Source organism: Cyclopterus lumpus, chromosome 18 (assembly GCF_009769545.1).
Source record: "Cyclopterus lumpus isolate fCycLum1 chromosome 18, fCycLum1.pri, whole genome shotgun sequence".
Classification (NCBI taxonomy): domain Eukaryota; kingdom Metazoa; phylum Chordata; class Actinopteri; order Perciformes; family Cyclopteridae; genus Cyclopterus; species Cyclopterus lumpus.
The window spans coordinates 11632944-11650287 of record NC_046983.1 but is presented as its reverse complement, the minus strand read 5'-3'; the positions used below and the strand labels follow the sequence as shown (position 1 = coordinate 11650287).

Sequence of the window (17344 nt, the reverse complement as noted above, 5' to 3'; positions counted from 1 at the left end):
TAAGGTAAGTTATGGTGTTCATAGGCCGCTGTACAGAGGGCAAGCTGCAGAGGAACAATAGAGCGATGACAGGCGGGAGGACGACTGGTACTGTACATACCTGGAAGAGGGTTCTTGCCTGGCTCATTGTTACTGGGACTTCCTGACTGCTGCGAGTCTGCAAACACACAGAGAGACGGGAGGGGGGGGGGGGGGTGCTTAGTATAGCAGGAGGATATCTTACTGAAACACTGGTTTCTTGTCAGCATTGATTATTTCTAGAAAATATCTCCTGGTGGCTGGGTGAGGACACTGTATCCTGTAACTTGTAATTAAAAACTAAGTGAATCAGAACTTTAATCTGATTTACAGACTGTCTCCCCACGGCCACAAATTCACTGAGGTCAATTAAAATTAAGGAACAACTTCTGTCAAGACACTCAACAAGACAAAGTGCACTTCAGGGGACTCAGGACTTCCTGGTGCATTAATGCTTTTCCTTATCTACCCAGTCTAGGCGAGCATACCCACTGTACATTAAACAAGACAGTTTTGTTTGAACAGCATTATCATTAATGGTAAGGCAGACCGAAGAAAAGAGCTCTCTGTCTGACACTGGATAGCCTAAAAGTTTTTTACCGGCAGACCTCTGGGTAATTTTTCAAAGGGGCCAAAGGAGTGTTGGGGGGGGGTGGTGGTGGTGGGGGGGGAGGGGGGGATACAGAATGTGTTCGGTCCTGCTGTGCAAGGTACGAGCACAGAACAAAACGTGGAGAGAGGACAGGAGGGGCGGGGAATTACAAGGAAACATGAGTGGAATTCTTTCCACCGGCTACAGCGCGCAGGCTTTTGATACGAGATGGCCCGGACTGACGTCTTTTACCTCGAAGCTTCCTGCCCCCGGGTTGACCACCGACACACATATATATATATATATATATATATATAGTTCATTTCCATATCACGCAACTGCAAAGCAAATGTGTGAAACATCAAAGTGAACTGTGTATGCATCGTCGTCAGATATAACCAATCTGTGCAGTGGGTCGTATGTTTCGTGGTGGGAGGAGGGGAAACAACAAAAAAACGGGACTCGGAATAGCGGCGAGCTGCTTTGCCGTGCCAAACAGTGAAGGACGGCGTCTGCGTGGAGCCCCAAAAGCCCACACGTGGCCTGAGACGGAGAGAGGGGGCCCAATGAGAACCAGCAGGGAGATTATCGTCTACGTCTTCGACGCGAGAGAGAGAGCCTCGAGAAAAAGGAGCCGTGGAGACGGTGAACTCAGATACCCTCGCCTTGCAACAACACCCCCTTTTCCTGCCGCAGCTCTCATGAGCAGTGTTACGGAGGCAACGGGGAGAAGGAAGGAGAAGGAGGAGGGGAGGGGGGGAGAGAAAAAAGAAAAGTAGTCGAAAGATTTATCCCTTACTTGTTCCCTCGCGGTGTCTCTCTCCCTCGCTCACTTGTTTCCCCTCTCCTAAGTTTGACTATTAAACAGCGCTGCAAAAACAGAATGTTCTTGGCCGAAGCTCAACAATGACAAAGTAGGGAGGGAACAGGACCATACGTTAAGAAGGGAAAAATCCCCTCTTTTCAGTGCGCTGAGCCCTAAAAAATGATCCAGTACCATACAAGTTATAGTCTCCGCTCTGCTTCCTAAAAACATATGGGTGACTTGTGCTTTCTCATCTTACTTTTTCTTTGCGCACACGTAGAAAGGTTTTCATATTTAAAGCAGCTGAGGCACAAGGCTAAGGATTATTTGCGACAACATCGGAGAAAGTAATGAAATATGCCCATCAAACCCCCACCCCGAAATAGTCCAATATATAAAACAGAGAGAAGCAGCAAATCTTCACATTTGCAGATAAATCTAATGATCAATTATCAAAATTGTTTCAGAGTACGTCTTCAGTTAATCGTGTCCTAGCAAGTACGCTCTTGTTCAAGTTGTTGTCTGGGCCCAACAAAGTTTGCCGTGTACCTGACCGAGTCCATTAAGTTTCCTTACAAAGACGCACACACACACACACACACACACACACACACACACACACACACACACAGTCTAAAGCAGCTTTTGTGAGCTGATTTGGCACAGCACATGTCCATAAAGTGATTGCAGGGAGCTCAGTGGCCTTGTCTCCCTGTCCTCCCCCCCACCCCCACCCCCCCATGCCACTTTCAGAGTCATCCATCAGTCTCGTTACGACTGCCAAGTCTACGCTCGCCCCGAGAACTGCTGAGTGGGAGAGAAACGGGCCAGGGGAGAGAAAAGAGCACCGGAGAGTGGAGATGAGGTAAACGCTGAAAAGGTGGCGAGGGGCGAGAGGGAGCGAGGAGGCGGGAGAGGTTAGATCGGATCAGAGTTTTGTGTGTTTGGTTGATTTTTTATTTATTTATTTTCCTTTCTTCTAGGGCGGAACAGGCAACCATGACAAAAAAGAGCAGATGGTGGCGGCAATTAGAGATCCCAGGCAGCATCTTCCAGCATGAGGCCCCACTGTAGCACCAGGAGAGACCACCTGGATGACTCAAGGTGGGATGCGAGCATATGGCGCATCTGCCAGGCCTGCACCGGAGCTGGAAACACCTCCCCTATTGCATTACATTCTACCTTTGACCCGAGAAGGGCATCTACACGCTCTTTCATCTTCTTTCAGGGTGATCATGACATTGTTTGGAGCAGTGCTTGCACATTTGTAAGGCCGCAAGCCTGCTGTTTATATTTACATTTACTTTACTTTTTTTTCTTCTTTCTTTTTACATTTATCCCTTTTTGTCCCTCAACAGGTATTTAAATCAAACCTCAAATAAAGGGTTGGATTAAAAAAGCATATCATTTGGCTGCGATTTAAAAAGAACGATGTGCGCTACATTAAGTGGCTGAAGTAAAGTGGGATATTTGGAGCCTGAGGCCTGGTGTCTGTAAAGGTGTCCTGTGCAGAACCCCAGCCAATCCGATAGTCTTCAAATAAACAGTAGTGTAACCTGTAAATAAACAGTGTTGCGGTCGAGGAGGCTGGGATTTGCCCTGGGAGCTTGGCAGGCCTCGATCACAGGGCTAGACACCACACACACACAAACACACACACACACACACACACACACAGGCAGATAAACACTCACGTACACACGCGGCCTTTTTCCAAAAACAACATCTCTTGGCACTCTCTGTCCCTGCCACTTGTTTAAATAAACAAACCGGTTCATGAAGGAAGTGAAGAAGAAGAAAAAAACACCCCATATAGGAATCAGATTATCTGCAATTGCGCAGCAATTTTTTTTTAAAAAGATGCAAGGGAAAAAAAGAGAGCTTGTGGGTATTTGGGACGTGTCCGCGAGTTCTTACACCTTCTTGTCCAGCGGGATACTTATCATACCGCTGTAACGATTAGGGCAATTAGGACTAATGGCAACAGAAATCTGGCTCTGCAAGAAAGTTTCTCAGTGCTTGTGAGGGTTCTCCACGCTCCATGTGTGTGTTACTCGCCTGGATTTTATAATCACTAAAACACTCACACGCACTCTCTCCTCACCCACCCTCTCACTTTTTTTTGGCATTATACCCATTATTTTTCCCACTTAATTGCGGAAACACACACACACACACACACACACACACACACACACACACACACACTGTGGATTAAATTAGCCACATAGTTTGGGAAAACTTTCTCTCTATTTTTTTTTTGTATTATTATTTTTTTGGGACAGTGGCGATGCACGCTCCCATCCCGCAAACACGTACATATATCCTGCAGAAGGAGAAGAAAGAAGAAGAAGAAGAAGAAGAAAAAAAACAGTGCGCACGCGCGACACGCACACCCTGTGCAGATGCATACCGCTGTCGACATTTCAGGAGGAGAAGCCTGTCTGGCAGCCATTTTATGCCGAGCGGGGTTCTGTGCACATGTATAGCACTCTGGCTGCCAGAGGCATGGGTCCCGAGCCAAGACGCATTTCAGCAGCCTGGGGAGGCTGAGGGGAGGGAAGGGGAGGGCGGAGAGGGGTGGAACTCCGGGAGAAGTAGGGAAACGGAGAGAGAGAGAGAGAGAGAGAGAGAGAGAGAGGGGCAGAAAATATCGACCTAATTACGCAGCAGCTCCGATGCGTAATGTTTCGACAATACAGCTGCTCCTGAGTAAATATTTGATGTGGCCGAGCAGACTTTCTGCTCAGTGTCGTCCTGCTTTTCTTCCCCCCTTTCCTGCTGCAGGAGACCAGCGTGTCCTCCTCTCGAACTACATGTGTGTTGCACACGGGTGTCGTGCAGGTCTCGACAGTGTGCGCAGACGACTGTACGTGCATGTGCTCCGGTGTGGAATGTGCGGTGTACTTTGTCCCGTGTCCTCCTCTGCTCCTGGTTTCTATCATTCGCAGCTCTGCCTGATGACCTCACGGCGCTCGGGCCCCCGTCCTTCCAACAGCCGGCAGAAACCTGCTCTCTTCTCCAGATCTCTGGGTCTTTCTTTCTTATCCTCGCTATCTGTCTATCTAGCTGTCCCTGTGCCCGCAACAGTATCCCTCCTCTATTGTATATTTTCATACGCGGATCTACTGTTCAGTGTGTGCATCCGTGACGATATCATCTTATCCGGCGATAAGTGCACGCTCCCGTCTTCAAATTTCGGGATTTCTTTCCCCTCCCTCTTTCTCCCCCACCTCATATCTCCTATCTTGTAACACGTATGTCTCTCTTTCTTTTTATGTCTCCATCTGTGGTGGCACCCCCCCACCTTTGCCGCCTTTTTTTTTTTTAATGCCCCCTCTCTCTCTCTCTCTCTCTCTCTCTCTCTCTCTCACTTTCTAGCTCTTTGTCTCTCTATCTCTCTCTTCTCTCCCTCCCTCACGCTTTGTTGTCTAAACAAAGTGGCCTTTATCAGGATGAGCCGCAACCCAAACAAGCCAAACAAAAGATATGGGCGAGAAAATCTGCCCGCAGTAGAGGGAGGATCTTATCGTGCCAGGCATTGTGTGCCAGCCTGCCAACTGGCGATGCCCCCCCTCCCCCCCTCCCCCCCACCCCCACGCCCCTGCCGACCCCTCCCTGCGCATGCACACACACACACACACCAAATTCTCACCCCGACCCATGGATGGCGTTCTGCAAAGGGCTGGCCTGGCCGAAAGAAAAAGTGATATTGGCGCCGAGGGTGAAGGGAAGACAAGCGCTGCAGCCAAATGGGACGCCATCTTGGGGTGGCATTGTCTCTCGCCGGTAAAGATGAGCTTCAACGGAGCGGTGAAACAAAAAACGAGAGGGGAAAAAAAAACGAAAAAAAAAACGAAACATGGCGCCAATTCCTGCTTGAACTATTTTATCTGTATTCGGTTCGGGGGTCTGGGTGTTGAACTTGAACACCTTTTGAGTTGCTTCTCTTCCAAACCTCGTCCATGCCTTATTGTTGGCTGTATTATCAGTGATACCTCTGCACAGACAGATATGCACGGTATTGTATTCCCTTTGACAAACTGTGGCTCCCTGTGTTTCCCCTGACTGTGCCTATACACTGTGTGACACTGTAATGATTATCTCATAATTGGAACAAGGCAAGTATTTCTTATTGGCTTAAAGGAGCACCTGGTAATCCGGCGAGCTACCCTATCGAATGACTGCCACTGACGGGGAATGCAGGTACAGTAGGATGAGTTACACACACACACACACACACGCACACACACTCTCAGACGAAAGCGAGAGAAAGGCAGATAGAAAGTGAGAGGGGCAAAGTTGAAACGTCTGCGAGAACAATGACATTTTGCCTTCTTTTCTCCAAGCCAGACACCACAGACTTGTTCAATGGAGCAGAAGGGGAGACACACACACACACACACACACACACACACACACACACACACACACACAGTAGGACTGTCAGGGTTTTTGAGACTTATGGAATCAAGTGGGATCCCAGCCCAGACAAGAACAATGAGGAGCCATACAGTGTATGTGTGTGTGGTTGACTGTGTGTGACCCAGCTCACTGGTATCTCCCTGTGTGCGTGTGCGTCTCCGCGGCGTGAGCGCCGCCACCTCGGCGTGAGCGTGCGCGCGGATCATCAGTGTGTGTGTTTGTTCCTCATCGGCGCATACTAATGCCGGTGGAGGAGCGGGCCCTCTTTCTCTCCGCCGAGTCTCTGTGCCTTCTCCTCAGTAAACTCTCACGGCAGTGAAAAGAGGAGAGCATTTTAACCGAGCCGGCGGGACAACAGGCTCCTCATTGAGGTCACCAAACAGTGTGGATGGGGAGGGAGCGCATTCAGTGGCGAGTGGGCCTTGAACAAGGGACTGAATGGCCTGACGGATCATTAGCCACATCGGCCCCGGGAGAGGAGAAGGAAGAACCCGGCGAGCACAAAGGGATACACAGCCACAAACCCCACGGATGCAGATGAGGGTTAACCCGTCTAAATTCAACTTCCCCACCTTTTAATTTGAGAAATAAAGTTTACCCACCTCGACACGGACGCATATACTGTGCATTCAAACGCAAAAGCAAGCACCGAATGCTAGATTTATACTGTTGTACGACATGTGGACACACACACACACACACACACACACACACACACACACACACTGCACATGCATGCACAGATTGGGGCACACACACACAGCATCCTGCTGCGAGCTGATCTGTGGTGTACATGTGCGATGCGGTCAGCGGCCGAGCTGCAGACAAACTACACAACAACAACGCGACACAGTGGCTCATCTGTCCCATGAAAAATGAGCAGGCTGGCCTCCAGTCAGCACGCTGCGCCCCGCGTAACGTTTCCACCTCCTCCCACTCTCTCTCTGTTCGTCCTTTTTCCCCACAATGCCTCTTTCCTTTCCTTTTTTTTTTTTTTTTTTATTACATTACTTTTTCTTCGTTTCCTCTTTCTGTATCCCTCGTTATTCCCAAATTTGTAATTTGCGGCACCTGGAATCATCCGTTGCATTAAGCGTTGCAGATATATTCATATATGGAGAGCAAAATGTCAATCAATTAATGGATCGCCGGGAAAATGATTTCCCATACACCATCTTTTTTATTTATTTATGATGCAAAAATTACAAACGCTGGCTGGATTTAGCGTCTCAAATGTAAATAGTTCTACATTTACAAATGGAATATCTTTGTCATTCGTGACAAAACAATAATTTTGGGCTATTTTCTGACAAACAACTAATCGATAAATTGAAAAGAATTATCAAAAGATTCCCGGATGAGAAAGAATTCCTAAATGTAGTAAACATAAAATAGCTACACAAAAGTTTAACTCGCATAACAGTCGCATAGATTAGCGTGTTTTTTTCCCCCGAAAGTGTAGTCTCATCATTCACAAGTTTAATCAGCGTCAAGTCTAGCCTGTGAGAAAAAAGAACTTCGCATCTGCGTTGAAACAATGGGCCCATCAATGGCCAACCTCGGCATCTTTTTGGTATGCACCAAACAAACAATTAGCTTTGTTGCGGCGTAATTGACTGGCAGGACCGGGTGGCATTTACATTCGCCCGCTGTTGCCACCCTGCCATTCGACGGGCCGGGATGAAGAAGAATAGGTCTATACGAGGGTGGAAGGTTGGCCACATCTCTCTGGTTCGAAGACACTGCTTTTTTTTCTTTCTTTCTTTTTTTCATGGTGGCAAACTTCCAAATAGGAGCTTTTTTTTTTAAATGCACGGCTGTGGAGGAAGGAGGGAAGGAGGGTGGAGTGAGGGCGAGACTATAGATTTAATTATGCATGCATGTTTTCTCATTCATTGTAGTGGTGGGAAGGGGAGAGGGTAAGGGGGTGTGTGGAGGGAGGTTTGGGGGGGACAGACCAATGACATTCCGTTGTTGTAGTCCTCCTCCTGCACACACACACACACACACACACAAGGAGCAGTCTGGGAGCGAGCCGCTATAGGCTAATGAGGTGACACTCACCGTCTGGAGACTAGCCAAAACAGTCCATTAACTCCTAGCCAGTAGTTAAGAGGAGAAGAAGGAGAAAGGTGGTGGTGGGGAGGGTGGAGAGGAGAAAAGAGGAGGCGGGTGAGGGAGGGGGGAGGGCAAGCGGGTGAGGTGGGCGGCTAGCCGGTGGGTTGGTGGGCGGAGCATGTAAGGGGGGGGGGATGTGTGGGGGGTAAAAGAAGAAGAGAGTCTGAAGTCTTTCAGGATGTGAGGGTGGGGGGTATTTCTGCAGTTTTGTAGTTGTGAATGAATCAGCGGGGAGGCTGGTAGGGGTGGGGGGGGTGGAGCTGTGCACGAGCGTTCACTGTCGCCGATTATGCTCTGTGGAGGCATAGAGAGAGAGAGAGAGAGAGAGAGAGAGAGAGAGAGAGAGAGAGGGGACAAGGGAGATAGATCTAAACCCCCCAGTCAGGCAGACAGACCTTTGACAGAGGAGCTCTGTGATTCGCCTCTTTCATCTTCAGAACCCCCCCATCCAGTCGGATAATTATGAGACAAATGCACTGGACCCCTGCTGCTTGAGTGGCAATGGGCATGGGAGGCCAGAAACACAGGGAGAGGGTTCAAACCTGCACGTCTCGACTGGTCTGGAGGGAGGGGGGGGGGGGGGGGGGGGGGGGCACAGAGGGAAAGAGAGATGGCGGGGTGTTTAGGGGTCTGGGAAATTCCCCACTTTCCCCAGAGAGGCAAGTTGGCCCACAGATCATAGTTCAGGGACAACCTGGTTGTGATACTAGCGCAGCTTAACTGGTTTTAGCTGCCAATTTCCTTTCAACTTACACACACACACACACACACACTCACACACACACACAGAGTTAATAAATACTGCATTGTTTAGTTTTCAGACGAAAAAAACATCTGAAATATGCTCCCTGATTTCTGACTTGCAGCTGGCGAACCAGTTCACAACGTGTTGTTTAATTAATGCATTTGGAGGCGCTCTGGCCTCCACTGATAAGGCAGCGCAGTTAGGAACTGCAGTAGTACCTCCATCTTTATCTCAGTAAGCACACTCACAGCCCCGACAGCCCTGAAGCAAACATGCGTCCAAAAGTCAATTGTGTTCGACTACAAATTACAATGAGAATCTGTTTGCGAACCTGTCAAACTACTTTTGAATGTAAAAGCGATGTATGTGAAAATGACTCGAAATTCAATATGAAAGCGAGGAAAAGAACAAGCAAAAGTATAGCGACAATAAAGCAACAACAGCAAGCTCCTATATCAATGATGTCAATAGTTTCCTGTTTCGATACCTTCACTTTTGACTCCGGGCCTGTGTAATGGTGTGTGTCTGTGAGGCCTCGGCCAGTGACGTGTCAGTGATGTGTCAGTGATTGTCAGGGCTTACGACGGCGTCGCGCCTCAGCCAAGAGGAGTTACCACTGGCAAGAGCAGTGGGCCAAGTCAGGGCGACTGGGTGCTCCCTCACGGGGCAAATGGCTCTCCTCCAGCTGGGCGAGAGGCCACCGAGGATCCCTGCCACCCATTGCCACTGTTTGCACTCCCTGGGCTCTGCCAAGCGAGCAGCGGTAAAGCGCACACACAAGCACACACACACACACACACACACGTGTGCACACACACCTTAAACTGGGGACGTGGAAGGAATTATCCGATCATAGAATGCCACCGCATCTAAGGCCAGATCTTGGCCCAAAACAGACAAAGAAAACAAAGCGTGCACTCATTCAGACGATTTTGCTGGCAGTGCTCCGCTGGAACGGGACACAGGGTGGAGGAAGAAGGGGGGGGGGGGGGGGATGATCAACCACAGAGTTTAATGTGTCATTACAAGCATAAAAACAGACTACTGACATTGCCAACAGATGTCGAGACAGTTTATTTTTTGCCGTTACTACTCCAGTAGGGAATGAAGCTGCAGGTGCAAATAAACAGTCGTGTAGCCTTCTTCTTTACTATCCAGGCTACCGTGCTGCTGAATCATCGTTTTTTTTTTTTTTTTTCCCTGCCTCATACAGCTTTGGCTGGTTAACAAAAGCAGAGTACTGAAACCTGAAGTATCAGGCAATCGAAAAATCTTACGTACCCAATCCTACATGTGTATTAGATATTGCTTGTGTACCACATGGGTAAGGGCGGTACCTTCTGGCACTTACAATCTTCAAGCGCCTTAGCTCTAATAATGCCGACACCTTTCTCAACTCCCTCCTCCTAATAATGCAGTAACGACGGAAAGATGTGTTTTTAAGTCTTGAGGGTGGGTTGTTCAGATGCGGCGGGCTTGCTGGTGGTTTAAATGCCGGCTGCCTGCCGCATGGCCAGTAAAACCCCTCCTTTCCTGTTAATGAGCCTGGAGACGGAGGCCCCCAGTCGGAGCAGGCCCCCGAATCAAAGCATCTGTGGGGAATCGAGGCGGGGCGGGGCGCGGGGGGGGGGGGGGGGGGGGGGGGGGGGGGGGGACTGGGGTTGTAGAGGGACTGGGGTTAAGGTGTCTCGACTGGCACAAGACCAAGGAGCGAGGCTTTTAGGGCAGAAGGGAAATCATGGGAGTAATTTTCACAGAAACCACTACTCTTATAAAAGAAACGTGTTGGTGGTTCTCGCGGGTGTTGCAGCACCAGGTAGGTGCTCATTTGGTGAGCCAAAGTCCGATGCGGAGCAGTCGTTTGAGAAGAAGAAGAAAAAAGAAAACGGCATCATAAAACAGGTTCTCACATAACTCAAGAGGGAGTGACAGCGGCTGTGCCCGCCACAAGGTCAGAGTGTTGGCAGCCATCCAGAGACAGTGGAGCTCCACACGGACCCTCCGACTGTCTGGAGATATCCAGCTAACAGCAGTTAAGGTGCAAACCATCTCTTTGTGGTTGTGGGTCCCCGATGCACAATTCAGACACAAACACCCAGAGACCCAACACAGTCAGCGGCCTGTCACTTACCACAACAAAGCACCATATAATCGTGACAAAACATCTCGGTCTTACAGGAGATCAAAATGCAAATGTAATCTCTCAGGTTTAACAGAGTATTCCCTTTGCCACGCCACAAGTGTATGCTTTATAAATCACACTGAAGTGCACGCTAAGCAAGTATACACAGCCAGAGAGAGAGCCAGAGAGAACTCTATTCCACATTCCTGGCAAAAAAACAGAGAGCAAATGTGTTCGGCGCTACTAAGACCTGCTGGGGCAGCCCCCTCTGCCACTGCAGCAATAACAACATGTGGCTTGGCTGCACAGCGCCCAGTTTACAGTGGGACGAGGAGAGGCGTTAAATTAATTTCAGATTCTGTTGTTTGAGAGTCATAAACAATGTTAGAGCGAAGCGTGGCATCCAAGAGGGGCGGCCACAGCGTTTGGTCACATGGTTGGGACACACGCCGCATCAGCAGCTTCTGGGGGATTTTTTATTTGTTTTTTGGGGGCGGGGGGTGGAGGAGGGAATATGTCTCTACAAGTATCACCACGCCACGAGTATTGAGGAATCAGATGTACTGTGGTCATATTGAGCACACGGTATGAAACAAAGGCGTGTAGCAGGTATGCATGGGTGTTGTGTCCTTGGGCACGGCAAGCCTGGTCCTCCCGCTATTTAGGACGAGAATGTAAAGGGCCTTTGTTTCAAAATAATGTCTGGGTTGCTGCCAAAATGCTGTGATCATACTCCGAACAAAGACATTCGTCATCTCACCTGGCAGGTATGCGTTAGTTTGCAGTTACCGCAAATGTGATTCCCCCATTCACGCTCCGATACAGTTCGGAAGGGGAAGGCTTTCTGAAACGAGTTTAAGTCGAGCCGTCCTCGCTGCGCTGCTTCAGCCTTTCCCACGAGGCTCCAAAACCATAATCTCTTGAAATATTTGCACAGATGACGCCAGCGCTCGGCTGCTTTGACATGGAGCGGCATGAAGGAGTTCGAGCAGTCACTTTTTCCATCGCTTTTTTTTTTTCGGTTTCAGGAAAAAGGGAATTCCCCCCCCCCCCCCCCCCCCCTCCCCCTTTTCCCCTGCAACAAGCACGCATCCCACCAATCCGTGTAACCCTCCTTCCTCCACTTCCTCAGCCTGCTAGGATTTGTCCACTCTGGGCCACACCACAGGGGCCTTTTACCCCCACCCACCCCCCAGTCAGCTCCCACAGTCCTTGCTTTCCACTCGCCCAAGCATGTTGTTTTCAGATGCCGGCGGGATTCACTCACTGAGATCAGCGGTGGGCAAACTGGGTTGGGGGTAAATGCAGCGGGAGGATGAGCCGAGAGATAGTTCCCGTTCTGCGTCGGTAAGGGCAAGCATGGCGGTTCATGCATGCTCAGAAACATAGTGATTAATGATCCGCACACATAGTCACACACTCACAATGACTGTCGCCTCTCTTAAACTCTGGGTGGTGCCTCCGAGGCAGTCGTGTTAACAGATATGTGACGCCGTCGTCGCCTCCTGGTGTTTTTCCTTTTGTTTACTCTTTAAAACACATCCTTGACTCACTTAGTGAACACATACTATACATCTATATTTTCTGAGCCAAGGACGAACCAACACAAATGCAATGCATCATATTTAACATTATGGTGGCACTGAATTTGGTGTGGAATCTGTCCAAAGACCATGAAAACATAATCTCCTCATAGTAGCCACAGTGTTGCATCATGGGAGCTGGAAGGGATATCAAAGGGCCACCACTGGAGCAGACTCTATAATCCCCCTCCTGGCAAGCATCTTCATATATACATCTCTACTCTTCTTCTTCTTCTTCTTCTTCTTCTTCTTCTTCTTCTTCTTCTCTCCTGAGGGCTTGTTCGAATGTGTATGTAGAAAAACACTATCTCTTCGCCTGACACAATCGCAGCTCTCACAAGGTTGGCAGCCCTGCAGAAGCATTTCCTATTTGCGGTGCGGGGCCTGGTCCAAGCCACTTGAACTTGGCAAGGGCGTACCTGGAACAGCCTACCCATAGGACTGCCACAAAATCCCCACCCCACCCCCCCCACACACACACACACACACACACACACACCTAAGGGAAGGCAGGAGGCCTCACTGTAAGCCACAACAGCTGATGTCACACACACCTCCAGATAACTGCCTCCAAGTGACGTCCAGGTATTTATCAAGGAAGAAGGAAGTGATAATGAAACTTTCCCCCGATTGGCTGGTTGAGCTGCTTGCTTTCAGTGACTAATTTAAATGTATGAAGACATTAACATTTATATGGAACCCTTTTGTAGTATTGTGTTTGTATAAACCTGTTTGTAACTGTGTGGGAAAAAAAGTGTTACGGTAGTGCATAGTGTACAGAGGCTACAGTGCCTTTCACAAAGGGCAGAATTGTGCATACAAGGTGAAAAATAGTTTTTTTCATCAATCGAGAAGAGAATTACACAGATCGTATGACACCATATGGAATTCTTTTTACACATAATGTATTTCCTTTACAGGCGCTGTGAAAGGCGAGGCCTACAGGGAGTCCTCTTTAGGAGGAGGAGAGGAAAGACAGAGAAGAAAAAGAAAAAAAGAAGCTGTATGTATGGTGAGGAGTGGTGGTGGGGGGGGGGGGGGGGGGGGGGGGGGGTGTTTAGTGGGGCGGTCCAAGCGCGCTCAGCGAAAATATGCCTCATGCACTCGTTGAACTTGGGGCCTGCGCGGGCTTCTCTCAAGGTTACAGGAGAGGCCTGTGCGGAGAGGAGGAGCAGGAAAAAGAAACCATGCAGCAGCAATCCGCACGCAACAAGGTTTCTTCTCCACTCGGGCTTTTTTTATTTATTTTTTTTTTTGTGCTGCCTTCGCTTCGGAAAAAAATGGTCTACTCTCAGTTTTTCCCCGGAAATGCTAAAACATGTGTTCCGACATAAAAAAAAAAATAAAAAAAAACCTGTGCCACGACATTTACATACACCGAGCTAATACAGTAGTATCCCCCCCAAACCCCACCCCTCCCCCCGGCCACACGTTCACGAAGTCTCGCTGCGTGTGTCTGTTGCTCAGATAACAGAAGCAGCGAGCGATCGCCTTTGACACCAGGTTTCCTTCCCTCCTCGGAGCCTGCCGGGACCCCGGGCCGCGTATCCGTTGCCGCACCCCTGAGCCTTCGACCACACAAAGGTAGGAAGCGGCCACGGAGAGCAGGGCGCATTGTGACGAAGCCACTAAATCACCTCTTGTTTTATCCAGCGCTATGAGCCAGTGGAGAACATAAAGACAACGAGTCCGAGTAAATACATCTGAGGAGGCTTGCTGGGAAGAAGGGAGGACAGGGCTATTAGCTAATTGAATGATATGGAGAGTTAGGACATGAAGAAAAGAAAAAAGCTTTTCATACGATACGTCTGCACACAAAGCTCGAGACGACTACACATGTACAACACCTGCACGGTGCAATCAAATATAATCTGCTGTCATAACACTTTTGAGGTCATAGTTTGTAGCGATGTGTCGGATCACATGTATTAGGGGCGGGACAGGGGGGGAGCAACAAAAAAAACAAACATTAGGTCCACTTTAACACTAAGAAAACATAAAACCTCTCTAATTCATGACTGAATTGTATGTGATGACGGGTCTTTATAAAACACTCTTTATGATATAGATAAGATCATTTTACGACCGTAAACCGTATTAATGTGATGCTATACAGCATTTAAGACCGTAAAGTCAACATACGAGAAGGAATGTAAACGTGGCGTTTGAGCCGGAACGACAACTTGCATTTGACTTCCTCACCCTGACAGGAAGGGGTCAAAGGGCAGCAGGTAGTAAACCCTCGGCTGGAGGAACCGGTCACTTTGCCTTTTCCCCAAGAATTAGCAGGCCATTAGCACCTTGTAAAAGAAGCCCACTTCCCCGCTGTACAACGGATGAGGCCTGCTTTCATACAGACCGAGCAAAGTGATTCAATGTTATCACATGGGATGTGGAAAACCTATGTAAAAGAAAAAAAGAGCCACAGAGGAATTAGGTCAACACAGCCTACTTCAATGCACAGATATCGCTTTGGTATAAGCTTATGAAAGGGAGCAAAAGAAAAACTCTCTTCACAGTCAATCCCAGCTAATTTTCCCCCAAAACAAAATTAGCATAAGATGAAGTGGGTCATTCTCATGTCTTGATTAAAGTAGGCCTCAGCTTTGCCCAAGTGGCCAAGCGGCAGACTGCAAGTTCAAGCTTTGCGCAGTGAAGGCCTTATCGGAAACCACTTTCGTAAACAAGAGGAGGAGGGGACAAAATAGCCCCGTGGAGCATAATAAAAGGGAGCATCAAAGCAGCCATGGAGGAGAATCAGGCGGAGTATTAGGAGCCACTTGGGGTTGTCAACGTGATGGCTTAGATGCCACTGGAGAACATCTTCATGGACGCAAAGCACGCAAACAAATTAAGAGGGATGAGCTCACACTTGGTGGGATTAGTTTAAGATTTATGGAGGCAACTTGGAGCCAATGTAGAGCAGGCAGAAAAGCAAAGTCTGTCAAAGCTGTAAAGACGTCCACATCGTTACAGTAACTAATAAGAATTTGCTCGCCGTAAAGCACTACGAGACTTGTTCTTGAGTTATTTGGCCGTGGATTCCTTGCAGGCGAACAAGGATCGAACCGGTTCAACTTGACGGAGCACTTCTCTAAGTTAACCTTGGCAACTGCAGTACAGTCTGTTCTGTAAAGTCAACTGTGTGATAATGTGTGTGTGTGTGTGTGTGTGTGTGTGTGTGTAGATATTGTGTGTCCTGGTAGCAGGTTATGTATACCGAGCGGCAGCCCTGTGGCGAGCACTCGCTCTCATCAGCACATCATAAAACAAGGGTGTGGTGCAGGTGCTGTGCGAGGAGTGTGTGTCGGAGCCTATAGATTACACACGTTACACCGTTCATGCCACGGAGTGCGTTTGAGTGAGCTCGGGAAAACGAGAAGACGTTCACAATCCTCGAAAAAAAAGGCGTAGAGGATTTTTTTTTTTTAAAAAGGCAACGGGGTCCCCGGTCAGCACGAGACACTCGGCAACCGAATATGTGAAGACAATGGGAAAAGCACATGCGAGGGTTATTTTTAAACCAATGCAAATATCTCTGTGACATATTTACTGCGGAGGACCTCAAGAGTGATAACATGTGCAAAACCGCAGCATGCCGAGGAGAGTGACAGCAATACTCGGGGCCCACAGGAGAGACGGGGCCCAATTAATGCCAAGAAGTCCTCCCGAGCGCAGCCCTCTGTATAATCCCACAACACACTTTATACTTTACGGGGAGCGCTCCCTTCTTTCGCTGATGTGCGGATCGTTAATCCCATTTCGTATCAGACGCTCATATCCCTTGACACAGCTATGCATTCCCAAAACTCAAAGCTATGTATGTCCAAAAAACTCCTCTTCGCCAGAGCAAGCTACTCAAACGTTCCACGGTCGATTATCGAGAGAGGGGAGCTGGTTAAAGTGTATTAAAAAAAAAAATTTTTTGGGAAAAATCTTTCTAATTTGGGATTTTAGTACCTCCGCACCACGTGAGGCGGTTGAAAATACACGTATGAAAGGAGCTTGCCGACGTCGTTAAAAGAAGAAGAAGAAGAAAAGGGGAGAAAAAAAAAAAGAAACCTGATGGTTTTAACTTGAATTTAACCAATGCTACTTAGGGTCGAGCTCTCAAGATTCTCGCTCAGCACGCAGAACTTGCACTTGAGACATGAAAGGGCAGCTGCGACGTTTGGTTTACATTATATCTTAGTGGTTTCCACATTGTGGCCAGGGGATAAGCATCAGGAGAGGTTTATCTCTGCCACAGTGCTCTATGGAATATGTAAACACCATGTGTAATCAGGGCTGCAGTGAAATGGAGTGGGGGGCGGGGGGGGTGGGAAAGTGAAGTGCTTTAGGAATAAGCCGCCATCTTACTCCTTGAGCTCAAGGAAAGATAAGACATTGGAGGCAGAGCAGCAGAACCTCTTAGCTTATATGTTGTTGTTGTTGTTGTTGTTTTTTACAACGTACAGGGAATTAAAGGAGGACAAAACTTGTTTGTTTATTTTTTTTTTAATGAATAAAATCTGCAAGTTTAACGCAGGCGAGAGCGGTTCCTGAGTAGGGTGTTAACTTTCACTCCGCTGGAGACCTTCCCTCTCATCTGTGCCCCATCTCCTCCGTCTCTTGGCTCGGCTCTCGTCAGCGTGTCTTTGTCCCCGCCGCCGTCCGCCCTGCGTGGCAGCGCCGCTCCTGCTTTGTGGAGGGCGGCGAGTCGTTTCTTTTTCTTTTTCTTTTATTTTTCTTTCTCGACGGTGGAGCCCCTCTCCCGTCTGGAGGCCCAGTTTTAATATGGTGTCCAATCAAAAGTGATTAAGCATCGCGGAGCACAAACAATGCTGGCCCTTAAATCTCTGTGAACCCTCTTTCACTGCAGCGAATGAAAGAGCACTCTGTCTGCAGCAGCAGATGACAGACGCGCGCTTGAAGATAAAGTCTCCATGAGCCCTCA

The 17344-nt window shown here is 48.6% G+C and overlaps 1 protein-coding gene across 8 annotated transcripts in view; it reads right to left on the bottom strand.

The window, feature by feature from the left end:
- Positions 1–17344, bottom strand: part of LOC117747633 (nuclear factor 1 B-type-like) — a 63249-nt gene that overhangs the window by 25109 nt on the left and 20796 nt on the right. For all 8 annotated transcript variants that reach the window (XM_034557017.1, XM_034557021.1, XM_034557018.1 and 5 more), the window contains exon 3: positions 101–157. In XM_034557017.1, coding sequence (XP_034412908.1) covers positions 101–157 — 57 coding nt within the window. The remainder of the gene's footprint in view (positions 1–100; positions 158–17344) is intronic.